The 27,989-nt window shown below is 54.1% G+C and overlaps 1 protein-coding gene across 1 annotated transcript in view; it reads left to right on the top strand.

Moving 5' to 3' along the window:
- Nucleotides 1-22,847, top strand: part of NDUFA4L2 (NDUFA4 mitochondrial complex associated like 2) — a 49,523-nt gene extending 26,676 nt beyond the window's left edge. The window contains exons 3-4 of the mRNA XM_048490671.1: nucleotides 19,129-19,189; nucleotides 21,967-22,847. Coding sequence (XP_048346628.1) covers nucleotides 19,129-19,189; nucleotides 21,967-22,023 — 118 coding nt within the window. The 3' untranslated portion in view covers nucleotides 22,024-22,847. The remainder of the gene's footprint in view (nucleotides 1-19,128; nucleotides 19,190-21,966) is intronic.
- Nucleotides 22,848-27,989: the final 5,142 nt, after the last annotated feature.

The raw sequence follows: 27,989 nt of genomic DNA, 5'->3' as shown, positions 1-27,989 counted from the left end.
TCCCCTATGGGGGATTCTGGCTGGGGTTTTCTTTTTTGTCTTTTCGGGCTTCCCCAATGCAGGAAAGCCTTTTGGAGAGGGGGGGGGCAGTGCTGGAGCAGCGCCATCTCCGCCTGCCAGCCCTCTCTGGATGGCACTTGCTACTAGTACAAGCGAGAAAAGACTAAAAGATTGTGCCTGTGTAATGCTGGCTCAGTTGAATCTCTGGCCCACCAATTATTACACTGTTTCAGATTGAAGGAAATCAGATCCAAGTATATGGATCTTACTCCTTTACCCGATCTCCCCAATGTATTTAGATCACACTACTTGCTGGATAAACTTGGTCCTTCTCTCTGTATGATACCCTGTTTCCCCTAATATAAGACATCCCCGAAAAATAAGACATAGTAGATGTTTTGCTGAAGTGCGAAATATAAGGTATCCCCCGAAAGTAAGACATAGCAAACAGAGAGAAATTTTTCTCTCTTTCTCACAATACTAGAACCAGGGGGCATACATTGAAAATGCTGGGGGGAAGAATTAGAACTAATAGAAGGAAACACTTCTTCACGCAACGTGGGATTGGTGTTTGGAATATGCTGCCACAGGAGGTGGTGATGGCCACTAACCTGGATAGCTTTAAAAGGGGCTTGGACAGATTTATGGAGGAGAAGTCGATGTATGGCTACCAATCTTGATCCTCCTCGATCTGAGATTGCAAATGCCTTAACAGACCAGGTGATCGGGAGCAACAGCCGCAGAAGGCCATTGCGTTCACATCCTACATGTGAGCTCCCAAAGGCACCTGGTGAGCCACTGCGAGTAGCAGAGAGCTGGACTAGATGGACTTTGGTCTGATCCAGCTGGCTTGTTCTTATGTTCTTATGTTCTTATGTTCAAAGTTTTTGTTTGGAAGCATGCCTGACGAACAGAACACAGGAAAAATAAGACATCCCCTGAAAATAAGACATAGCACATCTTTGGGAGCAAAAATTAATATAAGACACTGTCTTATATTCGGGGAAACACGGTAGTGGCAGACTTCCTCCTGGAAATTACTAGATGCCAATAGATTTCCTTTCACTTAACATTTATTTCCTGTATTGTATATCTATGTTTTTTTAAATCAGCTTTTTTACTATTGTTGTACTGTTGTCTATGCCAATTAAGGTTTGCTGATAATTACTAGTACAGGTAGTGATGGCCGAGAAAATAGATGGCGTCAAAAGAGGGCTGGACAGAATCCCAGAGAGGTCTATCAGTGGTAACTAGCCATGGTTAGTAAAGGAAACCTCCATATTGAGAGGTGGTCAACTTCTGAACACCAGGGCTAGGATGCAACATCAGGGGAAGGCCATGGACTCTGTGCCCTGTTTGCAGGCCCTGCAGGACCACTGACTGGCCACTGGACTCAAGGAACTGCTGGTCTTGTCCAGCTGGGCTCTTATGATGCTCTTCAGAGGCATGGGGGGGGGAGAATGGTGCCCGGGGCAAAACCTACTCCAGCCCCAACCCCCCCCCCCCGCACCTCACTTACCTGGCTGGGCCGCCACTGGGCAGCCCTCAGCCCCACCCTACCAGGCTGCTTCTTTGGCAGGCAGAGCCTCCACTGGCTGAAGGAGTAGCCTGGTGGGGCGGGGCCGAGGGGAGGGGTGTGGGGTGATTCTCCGCCCCCACGTGACCAGCTGGCATGCGCCCGGGGACATGTGATCCCACATGTCCCCATGAGCACTCCGCCTCTGGTGTTCTTATGTCTCTCTGGTACCATCTAGTAAAAGAAATACACCTGTTACATTTTTATACTACTTTTCCTCACAGGAGATGAGATACATGGTTCTTCCATTCTGCATTGGCTCCTCACAACAACCCTGTGAAGTAGGTTAGTTAAGTGGGCATTCTTCCTGGTCCTGAGGCAGCTCTCTAACCACTATGCTGCACTGTTTGTCATATTGATATCGCTGTGGTTGCTATTTGCTGGCCAAACTGCAGCCAACGAACTTGTGTCAAGTACGGAAATGCAATGATCAGTGGTGGGATCCAAAAATTTTAGTAACAGGTTCCCATGGTGGTGGGATTCAAACTGTGGCATAGCGCCAATGGGGCTGGGCTGGGCACTTGACAGTGATGGCCGGGCATTCCGGGCGGGGAGGCATTCCTGGGCTGGAGCTGTGGCAAGGACGCAGCCGCTGGCGCTACCGAGTCCTTAGGCGGGGAAAGCGAACTGCACGCAGGCACAGGCTGCCACATGCGACGCTGGTGCACCTCCTGCTAGGATCTGGCGTTTCTAAGTTCTGCGTGCATACTGCTGAGGAGTGGAAGAGGGGTGTAACTAAGGCAAAAATCACGTGGCAAAATCACCAATTAGTAACCCCCTCTCGGCACACACAAATAATTAGTAACCTACTCTCCGGAACCTGTGAGAACCTGCTGGATCCCACCTCGGGCAATGATTATCAAAGAGACAATAGGTCAGCAATAGCCACATGTTTTAACAATGCCTCAATAGACTTAGATTGTGTGTAAAACATGGCAAAAGAAAGCCACCTCAAATTTCTCAGGGTAAAGGAGATAAAGATACATGGTGCCAATTCACACATGTGTGTTTCACTCCCATACAACATAACGAAGTGGTCACCGGCAGATCGGTCACCACAGACAAAACTTTTAAATCATCTCACATCACTTCAATTGCAGTGTTTTTCAGCGGTGTCTTTTCACGCGTTCAGAAGCTGGCCACCAAGGGTACATAAATCCAAGCTTAAATGACATACATGCATGTGGGAACTAAGTCTGAGTCTCTGAGTCCCACAATTCCAGCCCAACAACAGAGGAGGTACTAGATAGAAGAGATACCCACAGAGACAGAACTGCACAGCTTCACAAACCCTATCAACACCTGGCTCTAATCTGGTGTTTGGCTTCTGTGATTCAGCCGTACGCTGGTGCATAGCCAATATGCAACCAGCCTATGGATTTTCAGCTTGCACACACAGAAATGCCCAGAGAGAGGATGGCGGTAGAAATATAGTAAAATAGACAAGCTATTCCTTCCTTTCTCACCCACTGCCTCTCTTTGCCTTCCAAGCACCCGGCCAATGTGCCTCTGGCAAGGACTGCGTGAGTCACCCTTTGAAGATGTGTAATGCTTTTATGATATCTGTTTGCTCCTGCTAAAGTGATCATTGATTCAATTTGACACCAGCTGCCCCGGGCACTTAGCGTAGCAATTATCGGCTCGAGAGGCCCTTTGCCTTGGAGTGAGCTGCACGCAGGGCAGGAACAGATCGCGTCCAGTGGTGCTCTCCAGCACCAGCAAAGCCAACTGAGGGTTTTCAGAGACCTCCAAGGGAAGGACGTCCCCTCCCCGCAGTCCTGTTTTGCCACTTAGCACGTAAAGACTTGAGAGTCAACAAAATATGTGCTTTCACTTATCACTGCATCACCACGGCCAACCTCAAAACACTATTGCAGAGGTCTCCATCCTGTTCGAGGCTGACGTGGTGAATGCCCCCACATAATGGCTGCCACAAGAGGCAAAGCCAGCCACACCATCAGAGGCGTAACTAGGAAACATGTAACCCTAACCCTAACCCTAACCCTCCCCCATCCAGTATGGGTGACGCCCTCCCCCATCACGATGAAACTTTTTTTTTGCACCAGGTCAGTGTATGGACCCGGGGGGAAGGAGGAGGGGTGTGGGTGTGGGGGACTTTTTCTGCCCCCCACGTGAACAAATGGCCACAGCCCGGGGACATTGGACCCCATATGAACCCCTGGGTGGTACGCCCCTGCACAGCATGGCTCCCTCAGCTTACATTCAGCCACACAGTTGAAGATCCTTGTGCTGTGGTGGCCGCTGCTGTCAAAGCAATGTTTTTTAAAAATCTGCACAGCCACACAAATTTCCAGTGGCCAATCAGAAGCCTTGCTGGGCAAACGCTTCCTCTGGGCCTGCCCACTTTCTAAAAACACTTGGTGAGCACCAGAGAAGGTGTCGGAGGGTACCCTGCACTATAGGTTAAAGGGAGGGGGCTTCCGAGGCAAATGCTGTTTCTTCGGCCCCTTCCACGCATGCAGAATAATGCACTTTCAATCCACTTTCACTGCACCTTGCAGCTGGATTTCACCGTGCGGAACAGCAAAATCTACTTGCAAACAATTGTGAAAGTGGATTGAAAGTGCACTATTCTGCATGGGCGGAAGGGGCCTTCCAGGCAGCACCCCCCATGAAACAGACGTATGCCGACCACACAAAATAGTCCCGCTGGTGGTCCACATGAAGGATGACACCGTAGGTGTGTGCATTAGCAGAGGAGATGGTGGCAGAGATCCTTGATTGACAGGCATGTGAACTATCCACTGATGACACCGGCTATGGAAGAGGGGGCAGACCCAAGGGGTGATGTGGGGATAGGGACAGCAAGATGTTGTCTCCACCAGCGTTCGCATCTCCAATTACTAGAGCCCAATTCCCATATGGAATATTTGGCCTCCAGCTTCCTGTTGAGGGCCAAAGTGTTAGAGGAGCAGGAAGGAGCTAAAGAATGAGTGTGGGACTGTTTCTCGTGGGAACTTTTCCAGCCTCGATCTCCGGGACTGTTTTTCTGTCCTAACTTTCCCTTTCAGCCTGTCTGCTTTCAGACACCCCCCCCCCCCCACAATAGAGATGCTCAATATTTTCAGAATTTCCAGTGTCCCCTGTCCTTTGAAAACTCACTTGCTTAGCATCACAGTCCAGTGAATACGTTAGCAATGTGCCACAAGTCCACGCACATGTCCTTTCCAGTCTTCTCTCCGCTATATTTGTGGCAGGAGACCCAGCTGGTTCACCTTTATTTAAAGTGACAGGACATTTTTCTCCAGGCCTGTGGGCAATCCCATTTATTTACTGTGTACAAATAGAAAGTTACAGACATTTGTTTTTGGTTGATTTTTACCCGTCCCTTTCCCAACGATTCAGGCTCAAGGTTTGGGGCATTTTTAGCTATCCAGGGAAGCAACATACAGTATCAGATTGTGTGCGCGTGCATGTCATCAAGTCATAGCTGACCCCATAATGACCCCATGGGGTTTTTCCAGGCAAGAGATGTTCAGAGGTGGTTGGCCATTGCCTCCCTCTGGGTGGGCTGAGAGAGTTCTGAGAGAACTGTGACTGAGCCAAGATCATATAGCAGGCTTCATGTGGAGGACTGAGGAATCGAATCCAGTTCTCCCAGTTCTCCTATGTCCTAGGTTGCATTGGATTGATCTGTTTTACCACCTGCCACCAGCAGGTAATAGAGTACATCTTGGGGGGAAAAAGAGATTGTTGCAATCCAGTTTGGGCATTTCAGCTGCTACTTGGCATCTGATTCTAAGGCAAAACCATGGCTCAATCATAGAGCATTTGAATGTGTGAAGTTCCCAGATTCAGTCCCTGGTATCTTCAGTTAAAGGATCTTACTATCAGGAATTGAGAGAGACCTTACTCTTCCTGAGACTGTGGGAAATCACTGCCAAAGAAGACATGAGTGGATTAGGTATGGTCTGACTCAATATAAAGCAAGATCATACAGAAAGAACTTCAGGATTCTTAGAAAATAGTTAATTCCCAAGTACGCTATGATAGAGAGTTCCAGGATTCAAACTGCCATAAATAATTTACTTGTGCTGTTCCACATGGGCTGATAAACACAGGTGTAGGACGCTAAAAAAAAAAACCGTTGGTGGGGGGACTTCACACAGATCCTGCCCCTAAAACGAGTCTGCCCTGTATTATTTACCCCCAAACCGTTTTTTTTAATTGCCCAACTACTGAGTTATTTTCAAAAATCCCAGGTTGCAGCTGCTTGTGAGTGAATAGCTGGGCATGAAGCATTTTATTTGCCTCCATTTTCCTTTTTTTTTTTTTTAAAAAGGGTAACTATCATGCTTGGAGCTTTATCAGCTAATGATGCAGCATGGTCATTGGCTCGTGTAGACACTCCAGCTTGGCTGTGGGGGTTCGTTTGTGCGTGCCTGCGTAGCTGTGCATGCGGTGGGAAGTAAATTAAAAAAATAGACAAGTCTCTAAAGCGAAGGTGCGACAGCAACCCGGATTGTTTCTGTGGGCCCCGATCGCTGCCTGCACGGATGCATGTGAACGCAAAAACAGGAAATGGGTTCCTTTATCCCAACTGCAACCCACTATATATTTGCTGTGCGGAAGGGGTCTTGATCGTGTATGAAACTGATAACTTTCCATTTACACCAACAATTCATCAAGTTGGTTCGGGAGGTTTATCACAACAGTGGTTTGGCAGCTGCACCTTCAAAAACAGCAGCTTGACCTCAACAGTGAAATTATTCATCTTAATCCCATGAGGAATTTCATTTCCTTGTTTCTGCAGATCAAGCAGCTGTTCAGAGCCGCGCTGAGACATGTGGAGGCCCTAAACGATGTCAAAAACTGGCCTCCTAGCAATAAAATAAAATAAAAATGTATTAGTCAAAATTTTGTAATGTTTATTATATTTATAGGCCCCTCACCCTCTGAGGCCAGATTTTCAGTTTACCGAGTTGGCGTATAAATCTGGCTCGGAAGTTGCCCATGGCACAAAAGCAGGCTAGGCTGGCTTGGACTTTTGCTTTGGGGGAGGCAACCTTAAGTATTATCTATCAATAGTAGCATTCTCAGGGGCGGGGCGGGAATTTGTGCATGAGGGACAAGTATGGAGGAACAGACCTCCCCAGGATGAATGGGAAAATGAGGTCTAAAAACACCGAGGACATGAAAAGAAGTCTGTGACTAGCTGGGCAGGTTCCATTAAGGTGATGTGATTTCTCTACCAATTAAAGTACATCAAGCATTTGACCTAATTCCGTGGCCTTGCCCAGGAGAAAGAGCTGGGGTCACAGCTCCAGGGAAATGCAGAAGGATGCACTGCCTGGGGCCAGCCCCCATCCCTGACACTGTAGCTGGCATAATGCCTTTTGGAATGGCATAAGTTGTCGAATCCTTAAAGCAGGCTGAGCCACAGGCATGACAGATAAGCAGTCAAGAAACAATGGTTGCGCACAGTGTGCTTCTCCCCGACCCCCAGCCCCGCAATGAGAGAGGAAGGTTACTTGGCCCATCCATGCAAACACCTGCAGCGTAAGTCAGGGGTGTTGTTTTGAGGGCCAGATATGACATAAATGTGACTTGGTTGGGTCAGGCCAACTGGTAAGGAGTTGGATTAGGAAAGGAGTTAATAATAAAACTGCAAGGATTGTCATGCCCTTCTATAAAGCAGTGGTGCGACCGCACTTGGAGTACTGTGTTCAGTTCTGGTCGCCACATCTCAAAAAGGATATCGAAGAGATAGAAAAAGTGCAGAGAAGGGCAACGAGGATGATTGAAGGATTGGATCACTCCCTTCCTTATGAGGGAGAGGCTGCAGCGTTTGGGACTCTTTAGTTTGGAGAGGAGGGAGGCTGAGGTGGGGATATGGATTGAAGTCTATAAAAATTATGCATGGGGTAGAAAATGTTGACAGAGGTAGAAATTTTTCTCTCTTTCTCTGGCAATACTAGAAACCAGGGGCATTCACTTGAAAAATGCTGGGGGGAAGAATGAGGGACTAATAAAAAGGGAAATTACACTTCTTCACGCAACGTGTGATTGGTGTTTGGAATATGCTGCCACAGGAGGTGGTGATGGCCACTAACCTGGATAGCTTTAAAAAGGGCTTGGACAGATTTATGGAGGAGAAGTAGATCTATGGCTACCAATCTTGATCCTCCTTGATCTCAGATTGCAAATGCCTTAGCAGACCAGGTGCTCAGGAGCAGCAGCAGCAGCAGCAGCAGAAGGCCATTGCTTTCACCTCCTGCATGTGAGCTCCCAAAGGCACCTGGTGGGCCACTGCGAGTAGCAGAATGCTGGACTAGATGGACTCTGGTCTGATCCAGCAGGCTAGTTCTTATGTTCTTATGTAAGCCCTCAGCCAGCCCAGATCAACACTGGTGTGGGAGTGACTGCCTCAGCTAGTGACCTCACGGAAGCTTCACCAGCCCAGATCAGAATTGACAGGGCTTATCAGGGCCATGAGCCAGCTGAGGCAACCCCCCTCCACTCTGAATGGGGCTGCATTTGGCCCATGGGCCACATGTTTGATACAGTGGTGGGATTCAAATAATTTAACAACCGGTTCCGGTGGTGGGATTCAAATAATTTAACAACTGGTTGTTCGCAAGTACCGTTTTAACAACTGGTTCTGCCGAAGTGGTACAAACCTGCTGAATCCCACCACTGCCCTGGTGTAAGTCACAAAATAAGACCCCGTAGCTGAGAATTTTGCTTTGATGCTTGGGTACAGGATTGGACTGTTAGGCACTGGTTTCTCCTTCGGCTTCTCAGCTTCCTGCACACCTTTTGCTAGCCTCGGGGTCACATATTCATCCCAGTTGTGAAAGATTAGCGTTTGGCAGTTCATTTCTTTTCTCAGCCCTCTGTGAAAATGGGAAGGTGATGAAAACCCTCGGGTTTGTCCCGAGGATGGTGAAGTTTCAGGAAAGCCTCGATTCAAACCCCCACTGTGCCATGGAGGGTTGCTAGATGATCTTGGAGCCAGCCACCTGCACTCAGCCTAACCTGCCACACCGGATCGTGGCAAGGATAAAAATGGAGAAGAGAAGAACGAAGTAAGTCCCTTTGGGTTTCCACTGGGGAGAAAGGTGGGCATAAATGAAGTATGTAAGTCAGCAAACCCTCTGTCCATTATTGTATTTAATTTAAAAATGCAGCAATGGACAATGGGGACTCAAGGTGGCTTACAATAGTCCAGGGGTAGGGAACCTGCGGCTCTCCAGATGTTCAGGAACTACAATTCCCATCAGCCCCTGCCAGCATGGCCAATTGGCCATGCTGGCAGGGGCTGATGGGAATTGTAGTTCCTGAACATCTGGAGAGCCGCAGGTTCCCTACCCCTGCAACAGTCAGTCGAAGCCATGCTGGGCAAAAGCCCTACCTGGTCCCTGCCCACTTCCTAAAAATACTTGATGGGCACCAGAAAAGGTACCAGTGGGTTTCCACGGCACTCTCAGGCACCACATTGGAGACCCTTGCTTTAGTATACAGTTGGGTTTTTTGATAGTCTAGAACAGTGATGGCGAACCTATGGCACGGGTGCCAGAGGTGGCACTCAGAGCCCTCTCTGTGGGCACGCACAAACAGAGTTCATCATGTGGGAGGTGAAAAATCACTCCCCCCCCCCACACACACACATCTAGGCTGGCCTCGGCTGCTGGGCTCGATTATTAGCATTAAACCTAAGACCTAGTTTTGGGGAAGCAGTGTAGGAAACCCTGTTAAGCGCTGTTAAACCCCACTGATTTTCATGCGGAGAACTAAAGTGCAATCCTTTACCTGGGAGTAATCTCGGTTGCTGGCAATGGGGCTTGCTTCTGAGCAAACCCTCCTAGGGTCGTGATTCACCCGTTTGAAGAGTTGCAACAGCTGGGCTTCCAGCAAAGCCAAAGTTTCAACAACTACCACCACCAAGCTTACTCCTGAGTAACGCAGGCCTCAGAGCCAACCATTTTTTCTTAACTAAAACCTCAGTATTCAGGTTAAATTGCCGTGTTGGCACTTTGCAATAAATAAGCGGGTTTTGGGTTGCAATTTGGGCACTCGGTCTCGAAAAGGTTCACCATCACTGGTCTAGAAATTACTAGGCGTTCTCCTACAAATGGACCTTGAGCTTGTTGGGAGGTTCTAGCAGGGAAGCACAGCTATCGTATACCCTTGACCAGTGGTGGGATTCAAATAATTTAACAACCGGTTCCGGTGGTGAGATTCAAATAATTTAACAACTGGTTGTTTACAAGCACCATTTTAACAATCAGTTCTGCCGAAGTGGTGTGAACCTGCTGAATCCCACCACTGCCCCTTGACCGAAGGATGGTACATTCCTTCTATCCTCTTCCACTGAACATGCAACTTCAGGAGGGACACACATGGATCAGTGAGGGTGGTAGGGGACACCCGCCTAATCAGCCGAATCAACCCTGGGGTGACAGATGTCGCAGCCAGATCGCCCTCACATCCAAATTATTAGACTAATACATTTTTCACTAGGTATATGACCATGGGAAACATTTCACAGAGGGCATTCGATCAAGGTAGGATGGTCTGATTTTGCTTAGGAAGATTAGATAGGGACATGTGAGAACAGGCACTTAGATCACTGGGAGAGAAGCATGTGAGCCGGGGATGGGGGGCAAATGTGACTTCTCCAAGGAACTCATTGCTGAGTTCCTTTTTTCCTCTTGGATCCTTCGCAACAAGCAGCTGAGTTCTAATATGGCTTCATGCCCGGCGGTCTCCCCAGTAGCCAGTTGTCATAGCTACAACAGTTCACAGAAGTCTCGCAGGTTGGACTTTTTTTTTGTTGTTGTTTTAATTTTGAGGACTTAATTCCATCTCTTTGGTTTCACACACACAGATCCTGTTCATACTATGCGTGTTGTAGCTGTAGCTGGATTTTTGGTTGGGAAAACTACTGGGAGAGCTGAAACCAATTTGCTCCAAACATCAAAAGCCTTCTCGTTTGACAATTTTCATGCAAAATAGCCACTGGATATTCTGTGATTCTTTCAGTTCTCACTGGATGTTCAGTGGGCATTTCATATGTACTACATGTCAGTTTTTATTTACATTCAGTGATGCTTCATGGGCAATATTTTGAGTAACTGGGTAATATTTATTAGCCAACAAGCAATATGATGATGCCCCATAATATTTTATTACAGCTGCATTTAGTGCTTGTTCCTATTAGGTGACATCACTGTTTAGTTTGATATATGACCTGATGACGATATGCAACCGTTTTTCACAGTTCACCGCTGATACAAATTTGACACTGGTCAGAATCATCCCTCGGGCCAAAATTTTAAAATACAGGTCAAATTCAAAGACCTTTATTAGGCATCAAGAGAAAATACAGATAAAACTGTGCAGTAATATGATCCTGAGTTTGACAGGGTAAAACAACCTGCCTGTAGTTACTGTATTACAGTACAAAACTTCCAAGAAAAATACGTAAATAAAAAAGAGAGCCAGAAACTTATTTTACAATATCGAGCAGGAACTTGGCCACCATTTTCAACTGCCTGGGATCCTCATTGTTCAAGAGGCGGTTCAATTTGGAATATGGAGGGCACAAGTAAGTCGGTGTTGAAAAGAACAAGCTAGGTCTGAGATCTATGAATTTCGGGCAGACTAATAGAACATGCTCCAAAGATTCCTCAGAGGTTGAGCAATATGGACATGTACGCAGTTTTACATTCAAATCATGGAGTTTGCACTAGCAGTGTCAATTGAAAATTTCAGTCACTCTAATTTATCAAGCAAACTTAGAATCATTGAATCATAGAGTTGGAAGAGACCCCAACGACCATTGTGTTCAACCCCCTGAAATGCAGGAAGATACAATCAAAGCACTCCTGACAGATGGCCATCCAGCCTCTCTTTAAAAAGGAGTCTCCAAAGAAGGACGCTACACCACACTCCGAGGTAGTGTATTCCACTACAAACAGCCCTTATTGTCAGGAAGTTTTTCCTGATGTTTAGGTGGAATCTCTTTTCCTTCATCTTGAACCCACTACTCCTGGTCCTAATCTGTGGAGCAGCAGAAAACAAGCTTGCTCCCTCACCAAGATGACATCCCTTCAAATATCTAAACATGGCTATCATGTCACCACTTAACCTTCTCTTCATCAAACTAAACATACCCAGCTCCCCAAGTCTCTCCTCATAGGTCATGGATTCCAGACCTTTGACCATTTTGGTTGCCCTCCTCTGGACCCGTTCCAGCGTGTCAATATTCTTTTGTGTGTTCCTGCATGGCAGGGTGTTGGACTTGATGGCCATTGTGGTCTCTTCCAACGCTATGATTCTATGATTCTACACAGCACTATTTGTACATAGCATTGGCATGAATGAAGTTACTTGGAGGCAACTGTTATTCACTAAAGGTGACCAGGAGCAGGGTCATCAACAAGACTGACCTCACCACATACCAAATAGCTAACCATAGATTAGAAATGTAAATCCAAGCAAGATACTCAAGGAATATACTCAGCTGATATGGTACTACGGTTAGAAGGCAGGATCCAGCTTAGGGAGACTAATTGCTGAAATGGAGGACACTGTGTCTAGAACATAAGAACATAAGAACAAGACAGCTGGATCAGACCAGAGTCCATCTAGTCCAGCTCTCTGCTACTCGCAGTGGCCCACCAGGTGCCTTTGGGAGCTCAGATGCAGGATGTGAAAGCAATGGCCTTCTGCGGTTGTTGCTCCCGAGCACCTGGTCTGTTAAGGCATTTGCAATCTCAGATCAAAGAGGATCAAGATTGGTAGCCATAAATCGACTTCTCCTCCATAAATCTGTCCAAGCCCCTTTTAAAGCTATCCAGGTTAGTGGCCATCACCACCTCCTGTGGCAGCATATTCCAAACACCAATCACACGTTGCGTGAAGAAGTGTTTCCTTTTATTAGTCCTAATTCTTCCCCCCAGCATTTTCAATGTATGCCCCCTGGTTCTAGTATTGTGAGAAATTGTGTTGTGTCAACATTTTCTACCCCAGGAGCTAGGCATTCTCTCTAGGAGCTAGGCATTCTCTCTCTCTCTCTCTCTCTCTCTCTCTCTCTCTCTCTCTCTCTCTCAACCTCAACCTCAACCTTAACTACCTCATAGGGCTGGTGTGAAGACAAAATGAACCAATCCCCCAATATGTTCCCCTGAGCTCCCCCATGGAAGGGGAGATACAAATATGATTTCATAACATCACTGTCTCAAAGTCTAGAGATGCTACAGACATGTTTCTCTTCTCCAAAATGTTGTTATTCTGATTCATTCAGAAGCGGAGCGACTCGTGGGCTCGGCAACTGCAGACAGAATAATTTCCCCCTCGTCTGGTTTTTACAACTATAATACATTTTAAATGGTATTTTAGACTCCGCGTCGACCTGAAAAAGACTTAACGCAGCCCCATTATGAGAGACCAGGGCAGCAGCTGACAGTCAGCTTTCCATCCCTTGTCAGGCCTCAATATCATGTCAGCCGTTGTTCTGGATATTCATTTAAATGGAAAGATGCAGGTTATTTCCCCCGGGCACCTCACCACGATCCGTGGCCATTGCCTGACAGGTAAATATGCATTAAAATGCCACTCCTGAAGTGTATACATTAGCTTGTTTATAACAGCCCCTGTTACCATAATATGTGAGCACCTGGAAAATTCTTTACCATATTTACCCTCACGTTCGTATCACACGCAAAAAAAATTGATCCTCTTTCTCACTCCTGTAGAAATGGGAAACTCAGGTCTGAAAACGTGGCGCATTTGGGCGATATAGTTGCCAACCTCCAGGAGGGGCCTAAACAATCTCTCAGATCCTCTGAAGATGCCAGCCACAGATGCAGGCGAAACGTCAGGAGAGAATGCTGCTAGAACACGGCCATACAGCCCGGAAACCACACAGCACCCAAATCTCTCAGAATGACAATAGATCTGCACACAACAGAGATCCGTTGCTGGCAAAATGGCTGCTTTGAAGGGTGGACTGCAGACGCATGGCTGGGGGAAATGGAGCCTGGAGCAGACTTTAAGTTTTCCGCCCCTGTCCCATGGGCTCCCATGCCACCCCCTGCACCCCCTCACACCCCACTTATCTGGTGGGGCCGGGCCGGGTACGGTAGCCTGGCAGGGGTCTCTGCAGGGCCTGGCCAGGTGAGGCTGGCCCGGCAGCTGCCTCTGCTGGGCCTGGCAGGGCAAGGGGGTAAGGGTCTGGTGGGCGATTTTTCACCCTTCATGTGACTCCACACTGACCTCATCCCTGTGCACTCCTGTCCCCATAATTCCCAGCGCTCTTGTTAGCTAAGCATCTGGTTCAGACTGTGTGTGGCACCATTAGAGTATCCCACTCCATGTTCCTCACCTCCCAAAACCACATTCTCCCCGAGCTCTGTTCCCAAATCTCCAGGAATTTTCCACACCAGACTTGGTAACCCTACTGTGCATGAAGCTTTCCTTTTGTTGTGCATACTGTCACTTTTTGTCAGAAAACTAGTACTGTCCTCTAAAAAGCTATTAAAATACATGTTCAAGCAGGCTCCATTCCTGGCCTGCCGGATTCATGCCTAGCCAGATTCATGCCCTGACACTCTTCTCCCTGACTCCATTTGCAGCCTGCCAGAATCTATACCAGCTCTTCCTCTAACTCAGGGGTCCTCAACTGATGCCACTGGGGCCAAATGTGGCCCCTCTGAAGGACATTTTGTGAGTCCTGCCCACTTAGAACATGGCATATATGGCTCCATTCATGTGCAGTGGGGTCTCAAGGGAGAGAAGGAACCGGCCCCAACGGGCGTTGATTGTGAAGCCATACGATGGCACCCCTAAATCTCCATGTATCTTCTGACCTAGAGTTGGAAACCTTGAACGTGGCAAATGCCTGCTCTGCCCTTCCCTCTCGTGCTACTCCATGTGTTGCTCCCTAGGCTTTCTTGTTCCGCTTCACTCCTATTGGCACTCAGCTTTTCAGGCTGGATAATCACTCGCTGGCTGCTAGGAGTGAAAGAACCCAGGAAGATACCTGATCCTGGGTTAGATGGAATGCTTCATTGGGAAAGTTCTGCTTTTTTTTTTTATTTACAAGGGAAGGTATTCCACAGCCTCCCCAACAATATTTGGAGCCCACCCTGTACTTGACATACTTTGGTCACTGTTCTAAAAATAGACTATGACAGAAAGGCTGAAAGGTGAAATCAAACATTTTACAATCATTTGTGCATAGGAATTTGTTCATAGTTTTTTTTAGTCCGGCCCTCCAACAGTCTGGAGTGGGATAAGTAGAACTGGGCCCCCCTGTTTGGGTGTTTGGGGACCCCCCGTCGAACTCATCTGCTTCCTACCTACACGAATCAGTGTCTTCTCTGGGGGTTGCTGTTGGAGGTAGCAATGTCCAATGTGCAAAACAACTGAGAAGAAGGCCCAGCGGGGGGCGGGCAAGTGGTCAGCTAGGGAGGGCTGTAAAGTTAGTGACCCCTCCGTCCTTCTGTGTCACCTCTTTTCCGTCCTTAGACTGATTCTGTCAGGTCGAATATCCTGCTTTTTCTTGGAAATTAGAAAATCGGCTCTTCCTAGCTAGCAAGATCGCAGCATTCTCCCTCTCCCTCTTTACTATCCTAAATGTACTTCCTAATAAACATTTAACTTTTGCCCTTTTAATCAGTGTGTTCGCCACTTCTCTGTGCAGTAAATTCCAACAGTTGTCAACTCTGGTTTGAAAAATTCCTGAAGATTTGGAAGGTGCGTTTGAGGAGGGTGTAGTTTGAGCAGTACTCAGTAGGTTATGGTGCTGCTACTTGAACTAATTCCTCCCAACGCCATACTTTCCTATAGAGGGTGTGGGCTCTGTAATCCGTATTAATCAATCTGTAATCTACAGAGAATTTGAGGTCCCCACCTTGAGGATAGTAACTCTAGTCTTCTAGCCTCACCACAAAGGCCAATTACATTGAAATCAACATCCTGGCAAAGCAATCAAAGCTCATATATCTCTTCAGTTTAGGGATGCTTGAACACCCATCAGTTTAGGTCCCATTATGTTCACCAGTCACAATCAGGCTGCCAGTTTTTTGATAGACTATTCATCTCTTCATTGACCGGTTCTTGGTTGTTTGGCAGCTGGTTGCTTCAACTGTTCGTTCCCAAAAGCAAAGTGTAGCATAATCAGCTTTTGTATTTAAATAGACAGTTAAATTAATCATGAATAGTATCAGTAAGTTATGAATAGATGCTGTGTCTTTTTTAAAAAATCCTACTGTTTGGTCTTCCTCCAAGTAGTCCTTAGAGATAGTAAAGACGATCAGCAGCATCATTGGTTACGTGCAGTTCTGCAAAGACCTGAAACAACCAGTTGATCAGGCATTCAAGTTATTTGGTGCTAAACAGAACAAACACACTGAGCGATTCCCCACGATCAATTTATCACGTGATACTCACATGAAAAATCACGGTTTAAGAAAGGACTCTCCATGGCTTAAGTGCTGAACACGGCTTCATCCCGGTTCTGGCATGCCCCCCCCCCCCCATCACGTGTTTTTTCAGAACCTGCATTAAAGTGCACCTTTTTTTGAATCGCTCGCTAAAGCCGGTTCAGTGGGGAGAAACACAGGACAGACGCGGGTTATTGTTCCTGCCCTTCGAACCTTCCAGCCAATCAGAGCACAGTGGACTGTGCGCAGAGCGCGTGCAACCTTTTTTTGTGGCGCTGGGCGTGGCTACGAAGAAACATAAATACGAAGCTACGGTACAATGATTTTGATAAAATTGTTTATGCATGGTTGCGTTCGAACAGTAAAATGAGAATAAGAATAACATGAATTTTCAATCGGGGCAGAGTATTGTTCTCGCTCCAACACAATAGTCAATCAGAAGAAACCTGCTCAGACGCAGAGACGGGGAAAATCTGCCTATTCATCTACGTAGCAACGTAGCTGCGTGCAAAAAAAAGTTTTAAAAAAGTTCCTGCCACGACACAACAGCCAACCAGGGCGAGGAAGAACAGACCTGTCGAGCAGATCACGTGTTCATGGAGAGTGTTACATTGTTTGAAACCGTGATAGACATAGAGGTCTTCGCTCGACACACGCTGCGATGGAGAGGGAGAAACTGCGATTAAAAGGTGCCGTTTCTTTTTAAATTTGGGTGTATCTGGCTTAATTTCTCAGTGGGGAATGCACCACTGATTGGCTCATGTCTGATCAACACAGCCAAATCTATTAAATTCGACTGTCAAATGTGTTAATTGCAAAAACCAGCAGCACCCCTAATTCAAATTATCACAGTTCACTTTCTTTCTGGGCAGGCTTCCTTGAAGGTACAGAGGAAATATATGCACTTTAAAAGGTTCCCACAATGGTCCTCCCATGATGCAAAGAGAGATGGCTGCTTCATTAAGTGGGTTTAGGTGCCATTAAAGTGATGGAGAACGATAGGCCTGACTCCTTGGATTTTTCCCAGCAAGACATCCTCCGTAAATGAGCAAAAGGACTTGCAAGTGAGACTGAGAGCCCCTTCCAAAGTGGAGGCCTGAATCCTCTGTGGGAGTGGCACACCAACTGTGCCCGCAGATTCACCCTCCCCAGGCTGCTTACCCTAGTGGAAGAGTGATTGCACCAGATTGCAGACACCACCTTCTCCGGTGCTGGGACGTAATGTCAACCACAGTGCCAGTGTTTCTGTCCCCATGCACCTCCGTCTACGCAGGCATGGCTGGGGGAGGGGCCAGCTTTAATCGGCTCGCTCTCAGCCATTCGGCACCACATTCAGGTCACACTTAAGCCACCAAATTAGCCCCTTCCCATAGCCAAATATCTTAAACTATTAACTAAACCCCAACAGAGATGGACTATTACAAGGGCCAGATGTAATACTTTTCCATCGGCCATTACAAAGAGTCACTACCTATCTATCCCTCTCCAGGATCGGGTCTGTCCACACTGTAAAAACCAAGTGGAGACTCTTGCTCCCATTATACTTGACTGTCCGAGATATGTGGGTATTAAGAATTTCTCTCCTGGGCGGGTCTTAGACAAATCTGAAAGAGACTCTGACAACTCTGTTGTGGAGCTTTTGTTAAATAACACAGAGGCTTGGGGAAAGTAGCAAAATTTCTTCTACAAGTGACAGAATTTTCTAAGTAACGTCTAATGCTAGATACAGTTTATCTGTCTATGTTTTGAATGTACTTTTGATTTGTACTTCAGAAATGTCTGTAATGTTCTGGAGCCTATTTTAATATGCCTAATAAAGGTTGTTATTGTTATTGTTGAAATTAGCCCCTCCCTCATGCTAGAAAAGATTTTCAACTTGGTTCTTGTCCATGTTTTAATCGTTGTATACGTCAAAAGGTAATTTGGGGTCAAAAAATTCCTTCACATTGATTAGTAGTAAACTGAGGAAGAGTGTAACAAGACTTGGCAGTTTGTGGTTTACACTTATCATCTTATTAGCACACTGCACAACTTGCTAAGGAACCAGAGTCAACAGCTAAATAGCAAACACCCTGATGTGTCTGTGAGTGCAGTTGGGGGCGGGAGGAGGGAATTCGAGCTGGCGCGCATGTTACAGGAGGCAAACCTGAATTGGTGCACATGTGCCAGAGATCCTGCACATCTTTTGGGTCTAAGCAAATACTTGTCTCCCTCATCATTTGTGACTTTAACATCTGCATATACATGGTTAAAACTGAGATCTGTGAACCAGCCTGTACAAGAAACCTAGAACTATAAGGATGGTCTCTCTCTAAATCCATGTGCGGCTAATCACTCCAGAAAACATGGGAAGTTAATATGGGAATTATGAGGTTGGATTCAAACCCTATTTGTTGCTATGGACTCATAGTGTTGTCTTGGAAAATCTGCATGTCCACAAAGATGATTCAAACATGTTTTTAATTTGGCAACCAGAAGATACTGAGGTTCATCTCCAAAACATATGTCCATTGCCAAACGAAATGACCAGAGGCATTTTGACCTTGTAATTAGTCTCCTTACATCTGGGATTAGAGAGCAAATCATCCAGACCAGAAGATATGGTTTGCAGGTGGGTCTTCAGTCATTTTTGCACAGCACAATCCCGGTCTATTCTGTCCCGGTTTCTCCCTTCACATGGCTGCTCATTTCTGTGAAGGAATCGAGTGAAGACCGGGAGGAAATACTCCCGTTTGTTTTGCACGAGCCCAGGTCTTTTGTATCCATGCATGCGCAAACATCCCTGGTGCCCGGTGTTCTGATTGGCTGTTGTTTTGGGGTGGCAGTTTGAATAAACGTCTCCACTCTGCCTTTTGAATTTGAATTGCTAGCGCCCGCCTTTACACCTGCTCTGCGGTTTTCAGATAGGAGCACGTTTTGTGAGTCGGGAGATGTGAACTTGAGCATGGATCCAAATCCAGAGGTGGTTCAGCTGGTGGGTGTGTTTGTGATGCTGTGGCACACCTCCTCGACCTCATGCACAGTGGCCTCGCTGTGCGTGCCCACTATCAGGAAGATGAAGGTGGAGTATCCCTCAATATGCTATCTCAATTAAACACTTTTTATACTTAAGTTGCTACTCCTTTTTTTTTCTTTCAGCTGGGACAGAAAAAATAATCCAGAACCATGGAACAAACTCAGCCCCAATGACCAGTACAAGGTATGTGAGAGAGTTTGTCTATATGTCAGGGGCACATCAGCTCAAAGCTAAGACCAAATAAAATGATTACTTATTTTAACAGTTAATACCACAACTGTGACAATGCTTGCTGGAAGGCAGGAGGTAATTTATTTATTTAAACATTTCTATCCTGCCTATCCACTGTGACACAACCTAGCTTACAATTCTAAATTAAAACCAGAATAGACTAAAAACCTATTAAGGCCCTCTCAAAGAATCTAAGGCTGTTTCCGCACAGGCTGAATACAGCGCCCCAGGGACAGCAAAAACGCCATCCCTGGGGAGGCGTTTGTGCAGCTGCTGCGTGGAAACGCCACTTTTGAACCTTATTCCATGAGTGAGGTTTTTCAAAAGGGGTGCCTTCCAGCCGCTGCCATGCAAACGGCAGCAGCTGGAAGGCAGCGTTTCCCTCCTGCCTTCCCCAACTGGCTTACCTGCTCCTGCTGGCTTCCATCGCGTTGTGGAGGCCAGGGGACATGCCCCCCTGGCCTCCATCTCCAGAACCGTCGCTCTGGCCAGGGGGGGCGTGTCCCCTGGTCTCCACAACACGACGGAAGCCAGCAGGAGCAGGTAAGCCAGTTGGGGAAGATGCAGCCTGTGCGAAGGCTGCACCTTCCCCTGCGCCCCTACCGGGACCGTCTGCGCCTCTACCGGGACCATCAGCATAATTTATGCCAATGCACCCTTGCTCAGCGCCCGTGCAGAAAGGGCCATAGAGTTGGAAGAGACCCTAAGGGCCATCAAGTTCAACGCCCTGCAATGCAGGAACACATAACCAAATTCCCCCAAAGAAAATGCCTACATAAAAAGGCATCATAAAAAGCAAAGGCATCGCCTACAGCAGGGCTTCGCAACATGCCTGTGGGTACCATGGGACATGTGAGTGCTTTTTCTTGCACCTGCCAAGCGTGTGTAGGAAGTGGACAGGGGCCAAATAGGGCATTTGCCCAGCAAGGCTTCTGATTGACTATTGGAGATTTGATTGGCTTATGCAATTGTTAAAAAAAATGTTGCTTCAGAAGCCATTGCCACCACAAAAACAAACATCTGCACCGTGTTACTGAAGTTAAGCTGTTGCAACCAGTTTGTGGCTGGCTCCGCCTCCTGAGGCTGCCATTTTGTTGCTGCACCCACCATGCTGTGTTCGAATTTCAAATTTGCTCACAGGCTCAAAAAGGTTGGGGGACCCCTGACCACAGCATCTCCTCTGTACAGACTTGTAAGGACAGTGCCCTCCACTCAGGGAGATTTGAACAGATGGAGATGATAGATAACAGGCAGGCAGCTGTGAACAGATGCGGAGGGACAACTAGAAAGCCTATATTTGATTCTAGAAGCCTATATTTGATTCTAGAAGCCTATATTTGACACTGGAAGCAGTGGTGGGATTCAGCAGGTTCGCACCACTTTGGCAGAACCGGTTGTTAAAATGGTGCTTGTAAACAACCAGTGGTTAAATTATTTGAATCCCACCACTGACTGGAAGCCTATATTTGACACACAGAACTGCATGGGGAGAGATGGTCCTTCAGAATAGCTCTGGAGGGCATTTCAAAGGAGGATGCCTGTTTCTTCACACCACTGTGGTTTTGTGAAGGAAAACAGTCATTCATAAGAACATAAGAACTAGCCTTGGGGTATAGATAATACTAAGAACATAAGAACAAGCCAGCTGGATCAGACCAGAGTCCATCTAGTCCAGCATTCTGCTACTCGCAGTGGCCCACCAGGTGCCTTTGGGAGCTCACATGCAGGATGTGAAAGCAATGGCCTTCTGCTGCTGCTGCTCCTGAGCACCTGGTCTGCTAAGGCATTTGCAATCTGAGATCAAGGAGGATCAAGATTGGTAGCCATAGATTGACTTCTCCTCCATAAATCTGTCCAAGCCCTTTTTAAAGCTATCCAGGTTAGTGGCCATCACCACCTCCTGTGGCAGCATATTCCAAACACCAATCACACATTGCGTGAAGAAGTGTTTCCTTTTATTAGTCCTAATTCTTCCCCCCAGCATTTTCAATGAATGCCCCCTGGTTCTAGTATTGTGAGAAAGAGAAAAATTTCTCTCTGTCAACATTTTCTACCCCATGCATAATTTTATAGACCTCAGTCATATCCCCCCTCAGACGTCTCCTCTCCAAACTAAAGAGTCCCAAACGCTGCAGCCTCTCCTCACAAGGAAGGTGCTCCAATCCTTCAATCATCCTCGTTGCCCTTCTCTGCACTTTTTCTATCTCCTCAATATCCTTTTTGAGATGCGGCGACCAGAACTGGACACAGTACTCCAAGTGCGGTCGCACCACTGCTTTATATAAGGGCATGACAATCTTTGCAGTTTTATTCTCAATTCCTTTCCTAATTATCCCCAGCATAGAGTTTGCCTTTTTTACAGCTGCCATGCATTGAGTTGACATTCCCATGGAACTATCCACTAAGATGCCCAAATCTTTTTCCTGGTCTGTGATTGATAGCACTGACCCCTGTAGCGTGTATGTGAAGTTTGGATTTTTTGCCCCTATGTGCATCACTTTGCATTTTGCTACATTGAACTGCATTTGCCATTTCTGAGCCCACTCACCTAATTTATCAAGGTCCGCTTGGAGCTCTTCACAATCCTTTGTGGTTCTCACCACCCTACATAATTTGGTATCATCTGCAAACTTGGCCACCACGCCACCCACCCCTGCTTCCAGGTCATTTATGAAATGGGAACATTTATGAAATGGGAACATATTCATCAGGAACATTTTCTTCCCCAGTTCATGGCCGTCTCCACAGACTACAAATCTCTGAAGAAGGATCGCCCAGACTTCTGAGTGCGCCTCTACAGAATCAAATTCCCTGCTCCAGCCACATTCGGGAAAGCCTGCCACTCCGCTTGGCCGGGTCTTCTCCTCCCTTGCTGGGCCTTTAAATGCTTTCCATTAGCACTGCTTGAGTGCCAAGTTGCTTCCGCTGCTCCTGCTACCCTGCCTGTGTGTGATGCATTGGTACTGCACCAAGGATTGTCAATAAGATAACTACAGTTTCTCCAACAGAAGCAAAGAAAAATACTGTCTGCAAAATGCCTCTGGGTATTGCAATAGTAAACACTTTGTTCGTTAAACACGATGGGGGGTGAGAACAAGAAGAGGGACAAGATCATGTTCCCTTTGGGCCTAACAGAGGAGTCTCAGTTCAATATTTTCCAGGTCCCTTTCTGTAACTATCCCTGACCTCCATTTGCTACATTTCCTGTCTCCCACGCTCAAATTGACCATTCCCACAGAGCAAGATCAGCTCCAGAAACCAGATTCCAGAACTGGTGATGCTGACTGAGGTCTCAAAGTAAGTGACACCAGCGTGACAAAAATCAACATTTGTGGCCTGAGTGAAGAAGGGCATTAGGAATTATACAACATGGTCTACCGGGGGGAAATTGCAGGAATAATCGGAGTCCTTTCTGTAGTATGTGCGAGTTGGAATCTGTACGTCTGTGCAATGCTTCTATTTACTTATGAGTCTTTGAGTGTTGTTATATTGGCACCTGAATAGCACATGTGGCTGTGTACTTTCCATTTATTCTGAAGCACTGCTGTGCGATTGCACACATAGATTGTGGGTACTAAATCTTGTGTAAATATAGAAATGTATACCTCTGTTTCCAGTGTGCCCCAGTGAGGAGCATCCGTGCCTGCAGCTGGGATAGATGCTCAAAGGGATCACACGTGCAGGATTTTTGTTTGAGCCCTGGTGAGGGAGGGCTTAGCCCAAGGACATGTTTGTCATGCCAGGACTCAACCCTGAAATACGTGGAACAGTAACAAGGAAAAAGATTCCTTCAGGCATCTGTAGAATATTTTCCTGTCACTTCTGAGTGACAGCAAGGATTTGGAAGGAGGGATTCCAGGGCAAAGAAAAATCTGGACTTCCACATTCTATTCCATTGTTATAAGTTAACAGCCTGGCAGCTGCACGTGTCTCCTGCATATTTTGAAGGTGCACGTTATCTGTATAATTGTGTGTATGTGCATTGTACACACTTGCAGGTAATTTGTAAAAAAAAGAAACTTAACTGAAAGGGTATCATTCCAAACCACAGATAGCACAACCCGAGAATCTCAAAAGATGCTTTCTGAGGGTCTTTCCACACAAATCTCCTAAAACGTTTGCAAAGCGATTCTCATATCATGTGTTCATGTCTTCAAAGACACCCTAATCAATTTTTTTTAAAAAACCAGAAACTGTATATTGCCAGAATCGGCAGGAAACACTGAGGCCGTTTCCGCACGGCCCCCCAGGCGCCCCCACGCCGGCAAGAATTCTGCCGGCGTGGGGGCGGAGGCCGTTCGCACGCAAGCGTGCGTGCGGCCTCAGGAGAGGCCGGCGGACGACAGGCGGCTCCGCATGGAGCCGCCTCTGCCCCCTTCCCTTTCCCACTCACCTTGTCCCCGTCGTCGGCCTGCTGGCCTCCGAAGCCCCGCCCACGCTGCCCTCCTGGGGGGGGGTGGGGGGGGGGGGGGGTGGGGGGGGGGGGGGGTGGGGGGGGGGGGGGGTGGGGGGGGGGGGGGGTGGGGGGGGGGGGGGGTGGGGGGGGGGGGGGGTGGGGGGGGGGGGGGGTGGGGGGGGGGGGGGGTGGGGGGGGGGGGGGGTGGGGGGGGGGGGGGGTGGGGGGGGGGGGGGGTGGGGGGGGGGGGGGGTGGGGGGGGGGGGGGGTGGGGGGGGGGGGGGGTGGGGGGGGGGGGGGGTGGGGGGGGGGGGGGGTGGGGGGGGGGGGGGGTGGGGGGGGGGGGGGGTGGGGGGGGGGGGGGGTGGGGGGGGGGGGGGGTGGGGGGGGGGGGGGGTGGGGGGGGGGGGGGGTGGGGGGGGGGGGGGGTGGGGGGGGGGGGGGGTGGGGGGGGGGGGGGGTGGGGGGGGGGGGGGGTGGGGGGGGGGGGGGGTGGGGGGGGGGGGGGGTGGGGGGGGGGGGGGGTGGGGGGGGGGGGGGGTGGGGGGGGGGGGGGGTGGGGGGGGGGGGGGGTGGGGGGGGGGGGGGGTGGGGGGGGGGGGGGGTGGGGGGGGGGGGGGGTGGGGGGGGGGGGGGGTGGGGGGGGGGGGGGGTGGGGGGGGGGGGGGGTGGGGGGGGGGGGGGGTGGGGGGGGGGGGGGGTGGGGGGGGGGGGGGGTGGGGGGGGGGGGGGGTGGGGGGGGGGGGGGGTGGGGGGGGGGGGGGGTGGGGGGGGGGGGGGGTGGGGGGGGGGGGGGGTGGGGGGGGGGGGGGGTGGGGGGGGGGGGGGGTGGGGGGGGGGGGGGGTGGGGGGGGGGGGGGGTGGGGGGGGGGGGGGGTGGGGGGGGGGGGGGGTGGGGGGGGGGGGGGGTGGGGGGGGGGGGGGGTGGGGGGGGGGGGGGGTGGGGGGGGGGGGGGGTGGGGGGGGGGGGGGGTGGGGGGGGGGGGGGGTGGGGGGGGGGGGGGGTGGGGGGGGGGGGGGGTGGGGGGGGGGGGGGGTGGGGGGGGGGGGGGGTGGGGGGGGGGGGGGGTGGGGGGGGGGGGGGGTGGGGGGGGGGGGGGGTGGGGGGGGGGGGGGGTGGGGGGGGGGGGGGGTGGGGGGGGGGGGGGGTGGGGGGGGGGGGGGGTGGGGGGGGGGGGGGGTGGGGGGGGGGGGGGGTGGGGGGGGGGGGGGGTGGGGGGGGGGGGGGGTGGGGGGGGGGGGGGGTGGGGGGGGGGGGGGGTGGGGGGGGGGGGGGGTGGGGGGGGGGGGGGGTGGGGGGGGGGGGGGGTGGGGGGGGGGGGGGGTGGGGGGGGGGGGGGGTGGGGGGGGGGGGGGGTGGGGGGGGGGGGGGGTGGGGGGGGGGGGGGGTGGGGGGGGGGGGGGGTGGGGGGGGGGGGGGGTGGGGGGGGGGGGGGGTGGGGGGGGGGGGGGGTGGGGGGGGGGGGGGGTGGGGGGGGGGGGGGGTGGGGGGGGGGGGGGGTGGGGGGGGGGGGGGGTGGGGGGGGGGGGGGGTGGGGGGGGGGGGGGGTGGGGGGGGGGGGGGGTGGGGGGGGGGGGGGGTGGGGGGGGGGGGGGGTGGGGGGGGGGGGGGGTGGGGGGGGGGGGGGGTGGGGGGGGGGGGGGGTGGGGGGGGGGGGGGGTGGGGGGGGGGGGGGGTGGGGGGGGGGGGGGGTGGGGGGGGGGGGGGGTGGGGGGGGGGGGGGGTGGGGGGGGGGGGGGGTGGGGGGGGGGGGGGGTGGGGGGGGGGGGGGGTGGGGGGGGGGGGGGGTGGGGGGGGGGGGGGGTGGGGGGGGGGGGGGGTGGGGGGGGGGGGGGGTGGGGGGGGGGGGGGGTGGGGGGGGGGGGGGGTGGGGGGGGGGGGGGGTGGGGGGGGGGGGGGGTGGGGGGGGGGGGGGGTGGGGGGGGGGGGGGGTGGGGGGGGGGGGGGGTGGGGGGGGGGGGGGGTGGGGGGGGGGGGGGGTGGGGGGGGGGGGGGGTGGGGGGGGGGGGGGGTGGGGGGGGGGGGGGGTGGGGGGGGGGGGGGGTGGGGGGGGGGGGGGGTGGGGGGGGGGGGGGGTGGGGGGGGGGGGGGGTGGGGGGGGGGGGGGGTGGGGGGGGGGGGGGGTGGGGGGGGGGGGGGGTGGGGGGGGGGGGGGGTGGGGGGGGGGGGGGGTGGGGGGGGGGGGGGGTGGGGGGGGGGGGGGGTGGGGGGGGGGGGGGGTGGGGGGGGGGGGGGGTGGGGGGGGGGGGGGGTGGGGGGGGGGGGGGGTGGGGGGGGGGGGGGGTGGGGGGGGGGGGGGGTGGGGGGGGGGGGGGGTGGGGGGGGGGGGGGGTGGGGGGGGGGGGGGGTGGGGGGGGGGGGGGGTGGGGGGGGGGGGGGGTGGGGGGGGGGGGGGGTGGGGGGGGGGGGGGGTGGGGGGGGGGGGGGGTGGGGGGGGGGGGGGGTGGGGGGGGGGGGGGGTGGGGGGGGGGGGGGGTGGGGGGGGGGGGGGGTGGGGGGGGGGGGGGGTGGGGGGGGGGGGGGGTGGGGGGGGGGGGGGGTGGGGGGGGGGGGGGGTGGGGGGGGGGGGGGGTGGGGGGGGGGGGGGGTGGGGGGGGGGGGGGGTGGGGGGGGGGGGGGGTGGGGGGGGGGGGGGGTGGGGGGGGGGGGGGGTGGGGGGGGGGGGGGGTGGGGGGGGGGGGGGGTGGGGGGGGGGGGGGGTGGGGGGGGGGGGGGGTGGGGGGGGGGGGGGGTGGGGGGGGGGGGGGGTGGGGGGGGGGGGGGGTGGGGGGGGGGGGGGGTGGGGGGGGGGGGGGGTGGGGGGGGGGGGGGGTGGGGGGGGGGGGGGGTGGGGGGGGGGGGGGGTGGGGGGGGGGGGGGGTGGGGGGGGGGGGGGGTGGGGGGGGGGGGGGGTGGGGGGGGGGGGGGGTGGGGGGGGGGGGGGGTGGGGGGGGGGGGGGGTGGGGGGGGGGGGGGGTGGGGGGGGGGGGGGGTGGGGGGGGGGGGGGGTGGGGGGGGGGGGGGGTGGGGGGGGGGGGGGGTGGGGGGGGGGGGGGGTGGGGGGGGGGGGGGGTGGGGGGGGGGGGGGGTGGGGGGGGGGGGGGGTGGGGGGGGGGGGGGGTGGGGGGGGGGGGGGGTGGGGGGGGGGGGGGGTGGGGGGGGGGGGGGGTGGGGGGGGGGGGGGGTGGGGGGGGGGGGGGGTGGGGGGGGGGGGGGGTGGGGGGGGGGGGGGGTGGGGGGGGGGGGGGGTGGGGGGGGGGGGGGGTGGGGGGGGGGGGGGGTGGGGGGGGGGGGGGGTGGGGGGGGGGGGGGGTGGGGGGGGGGGGGGGTGGGGGGGGGGGGGGGTGGGGGGGGGGGGGGGTGGGGGGGGGGGGGGGTGGGGGGGGGGGGGGGTGGGGGGGGGGGGGGGTGGGGGGGGGGGGGGGTGGGGGGGGGGGGGGGTGGGGGGGGGGGGGGGTGGGGGGGGGGGGGGGTGGGGGGGGGGGGGGGTGGGGGGGGGGGGGGGTGGGGGGGGGGGGGGGTGGGGGGGGGGGGGGGTGGGGGGGGGGGGGGGTGGGGGGGGGGGGGGGTGGGGGGGGGGGGGGGTGGGGGGGGGGGGGGGTGGGGGGGGGGGGGGGTGGGGGGGGGGGGGGGTGGGGGGGGGGGGGGGTGGGGGGGGGGGGGGGTGGGGGGGGGGGGGGGTGGGGGGGGGGGGGGGTGGGGGGGGGGGGGGGTGGGGGGGGGGGGGGGTGGGGGGGGGGGGGGGTGGGGGGGGGGGGGGGTGGGGGGGGGGGGGGGTGGGGGGGGGGGGGGGTGGGGGGGGGGGGGGGTGGGGGGGGGGGGGGGTGGGGGGGGGGGGGGGTGGGGGGGGGGGGGGGTGGGGGGGGGGGGGGGTGGGGGGGGGGGGGGGTGGGGGGGGGGGGGGGTGGGGGGGGGGGGGGGTGGGGGGGGGGGGGGGTGGGGGGGGGGGGGGGTGGGGGGGGGGGGGGGTGGGGGGGGGGGGGGGTGGGGGGGGGGGGGGGTGGGGGGGGGGGGGGGTGGGGGGGGGGGGGGGTGGGGGGGGGGGGGGGTGGGGGGGGGGGGGGGTGGGGGGGGGGGGGGGTGGGGGGGGGGGGGGGTGGGGGGGGGGGGGGGTGGGGGGGGGGGGGGGTGGGGGGGGGGGGGGGTGGGGGGGGGGGGGGGTGGGGGGGGGGGGGGGTGGGGGGGGGGGGGGGTGGGGGGGGGGGGGGGTGGGGGGGGGGGGGGGTGGGGGGGGGGGGGGGTGGGGGGGGGGGGGGGTGGGGGGGGGGGGGGGTGGGGGGGGGGGGGGGTGGGGGGGGGGGGGGGTGGGGGGGGGGGGGGGTGGGGGGGGGGGGGGGTGGGGGGGGGGGGGGGTGGGGGGGGGGGGGGGTGGGGGG

Source organism: Sphaerodactylus townsendi, linkage group LG03 (genome assembly GCF_021028975.2).
Source record: "Sphaerodactylus townsendi isolate TG3544 linkage group LG03, MPM_Stown_v2.3, whole genome shotgun sequence".
Lineage (NCBI taxonomy): Eukaryota > Metazoa > Chordata > Lepidosauria > Squamata > Sphaerodactylidae > Sphaerodactylus > Sphaerodactylus townsendi.
Note: the sequence above shows the minus strand (reverse complement) of the source record. Positions and strands in the feature narration are given on the sequence as shown.